Below are 13,569 nucleotides of genomic sequence, written 5' to 3' on the forward strand. Positions count from 1 at the left end.
GTCAAAGTTTAATGTTACTGTACAAAATCTATGGGTAAAAACGTATTGGCAACACACAAAGTGTGTCAATTTATTAGTGAGTGAAAAAGACTATTTATGAGGCCGTAAAAGATTTTTTTTTCTTTCAAAATTATTTTCTTGCTCCTGTCAAACTGTTGGCGTTCTGGAGAATCAACCGCAACCCTGTCATCGTAAATGACATTGGCCCAAGGCTTAAGGGCGCCATTGAGGGTAATAATAATAATAGACTATTTATGTCACTGTAGTATTTACCTCGTAAAAATCTTTTATATTTCTGGTCAAATTGAAGCATAAAAATATTTTACTAGAATTACAAAGATACATATATTTACATTTGCGAATAATTCAGCTTATTGATTATATAAAAGATAATTATTTTTGTGTGCAATCAAATTAGTGTTTGTTAGTGATTCTTTAGGAGCAGAGCTTTGTGTGTTCAAAAAACGAAATGTCGAAGTGTTTTCTCTCACTCAACTTACTTGGTAACTGTGGAGTGAGAGTGCTAATTTTCGAATTTAGCTTTTTGGAATGTCGAATAATGTACCTAACTGTCGTACTGCAAATAATGAATGCTGGTACAGTCGCCATCAGATATTTTAGAGCGGACAAGGTGGTCAAATATATCATGCACTCTATTATTAAGAAATTAGAGTACATGTTTCGATATTTTTGACCAACTTGGCCGCTCTGAAATATCTGATGGCGACTGTACAAAATTAAACGATTTCCATTCCAATCAGTTGTTTTAATATAGGGGCGCATTTTTTGAAATCATTTCATTTTAGAGTGGGTAAAACTGGGCTGAACTTAATGTGACGTATACGTAGGGCCACGAGAGTTGAAGTGAATGATTACACACACAGCTACAAAAAGAACTGAGTGCACAAAAGGAGAATGAATGAAATGAATGAGTAAATGTCAAAATTCTGCTGTCATTACACGACATGTTCTTGTGTGCGTGACCTCAATTCTGGTGGCACTGCCTATACTTTATGGATGGCCCCTTATTGGGATCATCAAGCAACACAATTTTACTCGCATATATCAAGCCCCATTTTCAAGTGAATCAAACGAATAAATATATTTTTTGCAGCTATTATGCGTAGTTATATATGTATGCATACGACAGTATTTGTGAACTGGTAATATAAAGCAAAGGTGTTGTACATAGACGACCTTTAGTAAGCCTCTGATAATTCTTTAACTCTTTATGCTATTGTTATTTTTTAATAAATCAATAATTACCACAAAAATGTTTATTTATTTTACCATACGTACATACAAGTTTTTTGATGGCTGTTCTTTTTGTTGACTATACTTGCTTTGTCATTTAACCAAGGCGTCATTTATTGGAGCCTACTACCACAGAATCAAAAGCACCTATCGAACAAATACCTGGCAAAGGATATTTTTAAAGCTAGTAGTATTTTCGATAATTACAATGAATATTGTAACTTATTATTAAAACGATAAGGTTGAATTTCCAAATCAATGCATTTGGTCGCTAAATCGCCTCTACCTTATTAAGGGTTAAACTAGGTAGATTATGTATAGGTAGAATACAAAAAAAATATTTTTTCTCAAGTCATGAAATTACCATGTAACGGCCAAATAAGTGCCACAATTTGAAACGGCCTATCAAATAAATGTCGCTAAAGTCGATTTTTGATTCTGAACGTGTATTGTATGAAGATTACCAGATGGCATAGTTGTTTTAGAGAAACTTACCACTTAGGGTGAGGTCCCATATTCGATTCCATCGATATTTCGGAGCGGCCAAGATGATCAAAAATATCGAAACATGAACTCTAATTCCTTAATAATTTTGAACACCTTGGCCGCTCCGAAACATCTGATGGCGACTGTACCTACTATTAACGTTCGTTTGTAGGTACAGTCACATGCATGAATATGTGCCGCAGCGGAGCGTGTCTAGAAATATAATAGTAAGTAAGTACCCTGTACATATTTTCTTTAAGGTTCGCGGGATTTGAGGTAAAATTCCGCAATGGGAGAGAAGCCGAGAGAATAAGCTAGTTCAGTGTTTTTCAAACTTTTCCAGGACGAGGCCCCTCTGTATGAAAAATATTCATTATATCTTACGTTGATAATACAAAAATTGAATAATCATACACAATAACAGTACAGTCGAGTTCATAAACTTGTGAGCAAATTTTTAATCTAAAATATCTGAACACGACTCTATTGTTAACGGCGTAGAAGCGTGTTCAGATATTTTGATCAAATTTTTGCTCACAAGTTTATGAACTTGACTGTACAATGAGAGTATTTTAACCCATCCGCGTACACACGCATACGCGTAACGGCATGGGGGCGCGACCCACAGATTGAAAAACACTGAGCTAGTTAAATGTAAATAAAGTACTACAGTCAACAATGTTAATATTTTATTTCAACAAAACTTCAATACAAGACTATGTCCGGTAAATCATCAGAAAGCTTAACCCTAAGTTGAACCCTACTAGATAACTAAATACTTAAAATAAAATATTTACTTCATAGTAAACTTTTATTTCAACTCTTAATTTTTAGAGATCAAAGTAATTGTAAAATTTCCTTCAAATTCAATTACATTATTTGTGTGATTATTCATTTTATTCATAAAGTCAAATTACAAGATTTTTGGAATGTAGACAATCTTAAAAACTTCATACAAATTGTGATATACATAGTGGTAAAAATAAAGAGTAGCATAGCATAAAGCAGATTGCATAAATTGGTGCTGTCTCCTTAAACTATTTTAAGGTTGGGCTACATGCAGTCGCTCGACGCTGCTAGTTACCAACGTCAAATCTGGTCACGTGACATTTAGCGATAAAGCTGAAAATAGTGAGCTTTCGTTTCGGCAAAAACAGTGTTATTTATTTTTTTCATTCACTCTAATTTCTTTTATTTGTACCACTGCCACGACTGCTACTAAATGAGATTAGGAAATCAGCTTCCAAGACCAATACCATTCCTGCAAGAAGCCATCTTGTCGCTGCTGCTCGACCCGGCGACTTGACGCTACTTTTTGTCGCGGGAAATTCAAAATCACATTCAAAATGGGGTCACGTGACCAGATTTATCGCTGCAAACGAGCGACTAGCGACTGCATGTGGGGGCACCCTTATTCTGATCACAAATTTTAGGTACCTGAACATGGGAAGAGTGTGCATATTAAATGGACAGTGGTCTGAAGTTGACTCTCTATGCAAGTTTAAAGCTGATTTCTGGGCAGTCTTTGGCTTTGGGTGTGCTTCTAAATACTTTTCTAAATAAAGTGACAATACAACACTATTCCATCTGTAACCCTTTGAAAACCATCAAGAATAATTACACTCTTTCTGTATAAAAATAATTGACCCTTTGTGCAATTTTATACGCGAAATTCAATAAATGCATAAAAATAATAGTGTTGGTTCCTAGGTAGCAGAATAGCAAGGTAGCGTCAGTACAGACAGACTGCAGTCCAACTGCAACTTAACTGCTAGCTGCCCATACATTTTTCCTTGCAGTCGTCGAGCGATACAACTTAGGGACCTTTAAAAACGAGTCTTTCAATCTGTTAAAGGACCAGCATGCACCTGTGACAACCCTAGTGTTGAGTGCTCATGGGTGGCGGTGATTGTATCCTATCAGGTGACCCCCCGCTCGTTTGACCTCTTATATAAAAAAAAATAGCCCATGTTTAGCAAAGAAAATAAATAAGTTGAAAATTGAATTCATAGTAGTGATTTTTCGAAAATCAATCTATCTCTTTCTGAAATGTTTTTCTCTGTGTAAAAGTAGCTTAAAAGTATAACACGCATAGACAAGCTTTGATTTATAAAATAAATAAAAAATATTGAAATGCCATATTGCAGTTACGTTACAGTCGGAATGCAGTCAGTCTGTACTGGCCCATAAAGTTCCAGTTCATTATGCTTAATACGTGTTAATACAAATACCAGCAGAGTAAAATATCAACTATCTAAGCATACTGATTACACTAAATGCTAGTTTTTCTGGAGCAATAGCATAGCATGAACGGAAGGACTTCTAAAATTTTTAGAACAGGTTGCAAATTTCTTCACAGTAAAAAAGACTGGCTTTGTTAAAGTTGGTTGGGCTACTTTTATAAGTTTTAAAATTGCTATAAAATCTTATATTGTCTATATGATGTGGGTTTTCAGCGAGATTTCAAGAACTGGAAGCGGGGAGGGGCAAGCCAGGGCAACACTTGTAAATGGGCACCAAATTCCATGTTGCAAATACCTGTGGCAGACCGTCTATATTAAATTAACTTTTGCGCCGGTTCGAAAATCTCAAAGATCTAGCGCTGGAGTTTCAGACATGTAAATGAAAAGATTGTTAAAGATATCAACGATATCAACTGTGATTTGCAATTGGAAAAAAAAATTGTGAGTTTAGTGTGAAACTAATTTTTAATGTTGCACAAGTAGTTCAAAGTCACTATGTTTTACAGTAGGAACAGTCAATATCATAAATATCTAACAGCTATGGCTTCAAATGTTTGACAACATAGTTGAACAGTGACTGGCAACATTATATTTAGTGACATAAATGCAAATGGATATTTTTGATGGTCTTGGTAACATACTATATTTGTGAACTTGACTGTACAGGTTACAGAAGTCCACACTATGCCACTGCAGGAGACTTAGACATCTTATGACAAGTTCTAAACTAGTCAAAACTAGGTGATACTAGCATTACTGTGGTTCTATACCTTGTGGTAAGGTAACATCTAAACTTTAAATTTGACAACACTATTAAAATTCTTAAAAGTAATGGTGACTGATAATATCTTAAATACTCACTAATACACCGAGCCTGGGCCAGCCAGGCATAAAATATCATAAATCAAGGCACAAAAACATTTGAACTATGTAGTTGTCATTGCAGTCATGATTAATTTTGAAGGCAGATTATTTTCTAGTAACTAATAATACATTCACAATTCTTTCATTGTTTTTCCCATCAAATCTACAGCATCATGAAGTCCACTTTTCAAGTTCGTTCACATTCCTATAATATCTTTTACTTCACCACATTTCCAAATCATCCATTGCCTAGACACACCCACATAAAAGAATATTTCTTTAACAAATTTGCAACCACATATCGCTACCCTCATAACCAGTAGCAGCATTTGTCTGCTTTGTAGCAAAAACAGCCAAGATATAGAGAACCCGATTATCGGGTTCTTGTCACTGAATGTGTTAAAAAATATCTAATATCATAACCATATAAATAAAAATCACAGGGGACCGAAAAGCAGATAGCTTCCTCAGGCAAATAATTAACTTAGCCAGCATCTACGGAACTTTGCCTAAGGGGTCTGGCTTAATAATTTGTTTTAGTTCTTTTTTTCTTTTATGTGGATATGTTAAGTTTTGGATTGTTTTATTTTATTCAATTGTTATTTGCTGTTCGCTGTTGTATAATAAACATCTTTTTGTTTAATAAGAATCAGTAGACATATCTTAGACACATGGACGAGTTAGGACAACAGACTTCATAGGGCTGCAGACCAATGAGGACAAATAAGGATAGCGAAATTTCTGGAGTTCAAATATAAAAAATGTCAAAAAAGGAATAATAGATTAAGTCCATCTTGAGCCTTGAGTTCAAGCATTTAACTACAATTTTTTCAATTAAGGTATTGCAAAGTACTGCTTACAAAACTGCAATAGATTGGTTAGAACTACTATAGCAGATGGATTTACTTCAATGAACAGCACAAAACTAATGCAAATAAAAACAAAAACCATGTCAGTCAGTACTTTGTAAAAACAACTTAAAATTCAGCTAACGTACAGTCACAAGCACCAATATGTGACAAACAAAGTGTGCATAGGTAAATAGCTGATACAACTTTACTTCCAGGGCCGGTAGGATGTGTCTGATATTTTTGCATGCTCTGCTGTGGCTGATATTAATGCAGGTAACTGTACTCATTTCATGGTATATTTTTCTGTATTTCATAGCTACCTAATTTGTATCTAAAACAGCTTCGGACCCAGGTACGGGGCTTGATCACAGTAAAAGCAGTCAGGAGCCGAGCCTTCCTGTAGTTCTACTAGGTTATTGCTTAAAGTGTTAGCTATGGTGTAGTACCGACATCTTCTAGGCCCAATACCTTCAATAAGGGTATCATAAGGCGGCGCTAGAACATCGAAAAAGGCAGCCGGTACTTCTAGAGCCTCTATTTCATGGTAGTTTGAAATGGTAGGGGTCAAAATGCAAGTCTCAGCGTTCTCTCTACAAACGCGATCTTGTGAAACTTTGGCGAAAAATCTTCTGCGTTTATGTATCCCGTGTGCCAAGCGAGCTGCCTCATGTTTCGCGCGGATTGCGAAGTCTAAAGCGTTCACTTCTTCCTTCAATGGATGCTCAGAAAAGCTGCGAATGTTCACGGCACCTGATATTACCTTTAAAAGTCCGTGCATATGCGGGTGGTCGTGTAGTGGCATCTTAAAACCGGGTCGCAGTACGAAAATACTCATGTTTATTTCGTGGTTTTGAAATACTTGGATATAAGTGCAGGGAGCTTTGGTGGGGTTGTTCCACGTCCCTGGATCGGTTAATCTCCTATCTAAGCCTAGGTCCTCGCTTCTTAACTTGTCCATTACCTTTTTGAGCTTGTTTAAGTTAGCGGAGAGATCAGCAGTCGCCTTGTCTTGGAAGGTCTGCAGTGCGAGCCGGTACGTCGCAACGATAGGTGGCACGCTGACCACGTCGGTGTGTGCTTTTGCTTCATTCTTCAAATCCATATGAAATCTTGCTGTACTGATGCACGAGAATTTTTTTCTGGTCCAAAAAGTGTAAAATAATCTGCACGATAACAAAGCTAAACTGTCAACAAACGTCATTTTTCCGTATTGATTTGCTCCACAGGTTATGTTTACGATGGCAATCTTTGACTTACTGAGCTGAGCTAACAACGGGCAAAAAATTAAATGACAGAATTGTCAAATTTAAAAGGTTTTGTAACTTTTTTTATTATTTTTGGCAAGAGTTTAATTAAAACCTGCGTCGACACTTCGAAAATCTGCACTTTTCTTTCTTCGTCGAATGTTACTGCCATCTGTTGGTGAGTAGTTAAACTTAGGAAACACTCAACGAGTGATAGGTAGTGTCCAAAGGTAATGTCTTACCAGTCTTACGTAGATAGCCTGCGTTGATGCGAAAAATTAACAAACTTTTACGATAGATAGCAGCACAGTATCAGAAGTCTGAAGAAAAATACATAATATTATCGCAAACATTTATTTTTCTGTTCTGTTCATGTTCACCTAATTTACTCTAAAATAAAAACCGGCCAAGAGCGTGTCTAAGGATTTCGTACCTATTTTGTACGGAATATTCCAAGTTTAGGTATAAAATATACCTGGATGTTAGAGGGGGGGGGGGGAAACTCGATTTTAATGATAATTTGCACTTTAAAGTTGACTATTTTGAGATTTTGCTGAATCGAAAAAGCGTTTTAGCAACCCCCTAATGGTTTTACAAGACCTGTCCAACGATACCCCACACTACAAGATCACCATTTTGTCGGCATAGTTTACATATATAATAATATATTCGTGCAATTACATATATATAACAGCTTTCTAGCATTGATAGTCCCTGAGCAAAGCCGCGGACGGACAGACAGACAGACAGCCATGGCGAAACTATAAGGGTTCCGTTTTTGCCATTTTGGCTACGGAACCCTAAAAATAACATACTTATTTGGAAAATCCAATTGGTATATTGGAACTTTACCTACCTAATGTAGGTAGGTAGATATCTGAGTAATGTGATGACATCGTGAGAGTTGCGGCGAACTGGTGGGTGCAAGTAGTGGCGAGTTGCCATTTACTGTGGGTGGGGTTCTGCTGCCATTATAGGACATGTTGAACTAGCTGTGTATGGAATCCAGAGGGTAGAAAGAGATGGTGAATGCGATCGCGAACGTCAGCGAGATAGACAATACGACCTCAGGAGCATTTGTTGGTTCTTTACTTACCACAAAAGCATAAATTCCTTGTAGCAATTCGCCGAATCGCATTTCAGCTCGATCGTGCATTTAAGTATCGCGTTGTGTAACAATCGTTTAGTTTTTTAGTCGCTTTAAGTAAATTTTAATCGCATTTCACCTCGCTCGTGCATTTAACTATCGCGTTGTGTCTCAACTCAATCGTGTGTTTTTTATCGATCGTGTATTAGTGTTTTTAGTGCAAACATCAATTAACGCGTCAAATTAATTAGAGTTCCAGGCAAACTCAATCAATCGCGGCGAAATGCGTCTAGGGTAAAATATACTAAGTACACGAAAAATGAGATGCTACAAATTAATTATAGTAATGTAAAAAGCTACGCGAAAAATTGCGTGAAGTACAAGATTCTATTGAAATTTTGTTAGTTCGAGGTGAAATGCTATTCGGTGAATCGCTACAAGGAATTTATGCTTTTGTTTGAGGTAAAAGAATAAGAAATGCTCAGGAGTGTTAAGCCGAGTTTAGACTTGCAAGAAAAATCGTGCAAGTTGCATTACATTGCAAGGCCGTATAGCCAACGAGTATGTAGTGGTCAATCGAGCGCCGCAATGTAGGTAATGCAACTTGCACGATTTGTCTTGTAAGTCTAAACTCGGCTTTAGACACTAATGCCCCAGTTCTCTCAAAAGTCACGTTCATGTTCACAACTGTCTTCTTTTCCGACATGCCATTGTCACTGGGGCCATGTTATGGCGAATGCCATGTTATGGTAATAAAATATGCAAGTTTAGGTAGAACAGACAATCGCAAAAACGGTTGAAATTAACCATGTTTTGAACAATTACCGTCCCGGTATTGTGTGGTCTGTCGGTCTGTCGTAATGGCGATAGTCCGTTATTTACTGCGTGTGGCGAGGTTGTAAAACCACTTAAATAAATACCTCTGGCTCGTACAGTTTAAACGCGATTTTATTGAGATTCCAACAGTTTTGTCTGTGTTTTATCGATACGATTTAAACTGTTTATATCGATTAACTGGAAGCTCTAAACATAGTAGATAAATTCATTAAATGTAGGTGTGTTGCTTTATGTTTCCAATACGCAATGTTTGGATGATTATTTAATGAGGCAGGTACAAAAAAATTAGGTACTTATTGTATGTTGTATTGTATTAATTACCAACAAGATAGTCTGATGCCAGTAAGTAGTTGATGTATGTAGGTTAATTTTTAAATAATTATCATAAAAATAATAATAATATCTATTTAAAATAAATAGTAATTAAGTGCTCAATAAATAATTAATGTACTGTTATAAGTAATTAGGTGGCCAATATAAGATACCCAAGGTACTTTTGTATATTGGCTATTTCTGTTTTGTTTCGTTGCTAATTGCAACGTTAAAAAAGTTGCTAATTGTAACTCTCACACAAGGGTAATATGCTATTTTCCAAAAAAAACAGAGCAACTAGCTAGATTGTAGGTCAAAGATGAGAGAGTAAGCAGTATTCATCATCATCATCATCAGCTGCTGGACATAGGCCTCCCCACTGAGCACGATCCTAGGCCACTCTCATCTAGTTCTTGCCAGCCATCTTGCGAAGATCATCGCCACCTAGTCTGACATCCCACGCCACGCTTGCCGATCCGTGGTCTCCACTCAAGAACTCGTTTACATACCCGAGCGGTTATCGGTTCTTCGGCTGATATGGCCGTGTTGCTAGCACCAAATACAGTAGGTACTCAAATTTTGTTTCATTACAATTTCTACTACACGACCTCATCCGCTCAAGTTTATTTTCATTCCAACAAGTATCTATTTTGTTGCAATACATTTCTTAGCCGCGATGTTGTTTAACCGAGTCTCTGGAAGGGCTACACTCCAAAATTCGAACTTCGAATCACATCGTCCCCTTCTGTCTCCAATGAAAAACTATTAGTGCAAGCAGGATGGTACGATATGAAGGTCGAATTTTGGTCTTCGGAGTATATGGGCAGGCTTGAGGGCTTGATATAGCCCGCTACTGCATTCTGTCCGTTTGTTTGTCAGGAGCGTGGGTGGGCTTCCTGGAAAACGTTGATTACAGTCGGATTGGTTGGATGAGGGAAAACATTACAAGTTATTCTAATTACGAATTGTAGGACTTTTTCGTAGTTAATGGTGCAATGAATACCTACCTTCAGAAGTACAGTCAAACAAACTGAATTATTTTGAACATGAAACTACCGTGAGACTCACTCATGTTTAGTGAAATAAATTCAGATGCGTGCGCGCTTTGCAGCAGCCTCCGTGGTGTGTGCTCCCAGAAGAAGGGCTACGGATAAGACCGAAACATGTCGAGCTAAACTCGATTTAAGACGTGAGTTATCCGGGATTACTTTCACTAAATAAAAATGAATCATGCCAAAGGTGGAATCTTTGTGCTACTATGTCATGCTAACGTCTCGTACTAATTTTGTCAAATAAGTCATAGTGAAATTGATTATTAAAAGGTTCCATGTACGTGAATCAGTTTGTTCGACAGTACAGTCTTTTACTTTGCTACTTCGTTGAATTACTGGGCTTACAGATTTTTTATAGGAAAATATTTTTATTTAAATTACTTTACTTACTCTACTATCGTCATTCAAAAACTCTTTGATTGAAAGAATAATACTCGTAGCATTTTTCTATTAACATTATCTTGAAATTATGTTTGAGTACATTAATTCCGTTTTTTGTATTTTAAAGCTATCTTAATCTAGCTAGGGTCTGAAATTTAAGGACGTTTGACGAAACCGAGTCCGACGCTGGCCAAGTGCTGCCAAGTCATTTCGTCATCGTCATGTAAGTCTGTGTCAGTTAAATCTCGTCGTAAACAATTTGTTAATAAGCTTGACGTGCGAGGCTGTTCGCTGCGTAAAAATAGTTTATATTAAATAGCTGGTGCCACCACAGAACGCTTGAACTTTCTAATATTATCTCTAGATACTTTATGAATCGTCAGAATATCTTTATTGCCGATTAGCAAAAGGCACTCCACACTTTTTCAGCTCCATTTCCCAATTTTTGAGTTCTGACTGTTGAACTTTAAGTTAGATACTTCATAAAGTTCTAGCCCACTAGACTTGTTTTCTTCTTTTTAGTATTTTTTAAGGCAGTCGGGTTTTTTGATTTTTAAAATTGATTGTTTTATTTCACACTTTTCTGTGAAAATAGTGTATTAGAACGGTTATAACCCATATATTTTTAGAATGGGTTAATTATTAGCTTTCATGAAAACTTACAATTTGGCGCCAAAAATCCGCCATTTTGATTTTTTAAGAATTTTATGTACCCAGTGTCACTCGCGTCATTAAGACGAATCCAATGACGTATCATTTATCAAAATCGGTTCAGCCGTTGATTAGTTACGAGAGGACATAGGAATAGACATAAGTACATACATACTTACATACATACACGTCAAACACATAACTCTCCTTCTTCGCAGTCGGGTAAAAAAGGAAAATTCAAAGACTCCATTTTTTTAAACGTCGCTGAACTAATGTTGTTCAGTTTGACGAGGATAATCTATGTTTTGATTTTTTACTCGTATTACAGGCCAAACCCGGTATAGTTACTAATTAAGCTAATAATATCTATGAAGCTAGTTACAAGTAGTGAATATAATAATGTATTGCCATCGTATTTTGTCGGAAAAGCCCGTAGTTATCATGCTCTCTCAACTAGCTTACTGAAGTTTACTGGAGCTAATTGAGATACAAGAAAAAAAACGATGAGAAAACATTATTCAATAGATCTGTAAGAACGTGTTAAAAAGCCCTAAGTTCTTTGTGTGCGCGGGCGCCGCTGTTAGCGCACATTAGCAGTAAAAGCTATCATTGCGCCAATTCGCTCGATATTTGTTTAAATAAATTATTTTAGTTCCCCCACATCTGCAATTACACGTATTGGGGATCGGATTTCTGGACGACTCCATGCGGTAACGAACCAAGAACATTTTATTTTTTAATTAAATAAAATGAAATCCCTCTAATATTTTAAACGCAAAAGATTGTAAGTCTGTTTGTCTGTGATGAGACATCATCACGTGTAAACAGCTGAACTCATTTGGATGAAATTCGGCGTGCAAATAGTTTGTGAGTTCGTTTTTAGGTACACATTAATTTTCCAAACTAAAATGCAAAGTTGACGACTACTTACACAGAATAAACATTTTGATTTTAACTTATACTTAAGTTTTTACGAAAAATCGAGTCGTTGCGGTGGTTCGTAGCTATTTATTTATTTGTCAACAAAAATTACAGCATTACAGTTAAAACACCAATGGGCTGCAAAATTCAAACTGACTATGTTATGCTATTATTTGGCTATGTTTCGTTAAAATCAGTTACGCTATTTTCGAGCAAATGAACTTTGAAATAACTATGTTGGCGGTTTTTCAACTTTTCTAAGTTGGTTAGGTAATATTTAGATAATAGATTCTTGGCGGCTGTTTGCATAAAACCGTCCATTCATAGAACTTCAGAAGTGCGCAGCCGCAGGGCACCACGAGCCATTAGTCGAAGCAAAAGACATCTCTCGTATCACAGACACACATACACACTTATATATAAGTTATAGATATATAATGTGTATTTATCGTAAAGAACTAAGCGTACCTAATACATACATTTTATTTATTTTAATGATTTAAAGCTCGTGGTGAATTTCGTATGTAATTGATTGAAAAACTCAGAGAATTCGGGGTTCTCTGCTTGAGAAGCCATAGATCAAACCACTAGCCCACCACGGCTTATTTTATGCTAGGTAAAGATAGAAAGAAAGAAAGACAGTAAAATATTGTTGTTATGCAAATGATCACAACCCTACTGAAGACATTGTGAGTCATTTCTCCGATGTTATATTGAACTTAGAGCTAAAGTTTACCAAGCACATCCGAAACACAAAGGAACGATTGCGTCAAATAGCAAATCCTAGGGCTAAATCTAGATCTAGAGTCGTTAGATCTTGGAACGATCAGACAATACATCCGTGCGTCTAGTGCCAAGCGGGACGTTTACAAGATGGATAGGGTTGCCATAATTGTTAAGCCCAGTTGACCTGTAAGGCCCAAAACAGATGGTGAAACCAGTGGTGTAGCGCTGGTAACAGCCGCCCGGGGCGAAAGCAAATTTTGCCGCCATCTTGTTTAGGTTTTAAAAAACTTACCTAATACATTAATGTACCATTCGATTATAGAAAGGGGATTTCCCGATTTCGTCACTGTATAAGTAAAGGAAAATGCTCATTATAAACAGTTCGAATCGTACGTGCGACAAAATTGTGAAATATATTGACGACCGGATGGCCGAGTGGTTAGAGAACCTGACTACGAAGCTTAAGGTCCCGGGTTCGAATCCCGGCCGGGGCAGATATTTGTATGAATAATACGAATGTTTGTTTTCGGGTCTTGGATGTTTAATATGTATTTATCTATATAAGTATGTTTATCCGTTGCCTAGTGTCCATAGTACAAGCTTTGCATAGTTTGGGCTGTGGTTTGGGACTAGGTCAATTGGTGTCAAGTGTCCCATGAT

The 13,569-nt window shown here is 36.7% G+C and overlaps 1 protein-coding gene across 1 annotated transcript; it reads right to left on the minus strand.

Annotated features, from left to right (window-relative positions):
• Window positions 1–2,415: 2,415 nt before the first annotated feature.
• LOC141442245 (2-aminoethanethiol dioxygenase) lies at window positions 2,416–7,070 on the minus strand. The gene has a single exon (XM_074107176.1). It carries the CDS (start codon window positions 6,897–6,899, stop codon window positions 6,030–6,032), a length of 870 nt encoding a protein of 289 aa, XP_073963277.1. The 5' UTR covers window positions 6,900–7,070; the 3' UTR covers window positions 2,416–6,029.
• Between the last annotated feature and the right edge of the window lie 6,499 nt (window positions 7,071–13,569).

The sequence above is a fragment of the Choristoneura fumiferana genome, chromosome 25 (assembly GCF_025370935.1).
Source record: "Choristoneura fumiferana chromosome 25, NRCan_CFum_1, whole genome shotgun sequence".
Taxonomy (NCBI): domain Eukaryota; kingdom Metazoa; phylum Arthropoda; class Insecta; order Lepidoptera; family Tortricidae; genus Choristoneura; species Choristoneura fumiferana.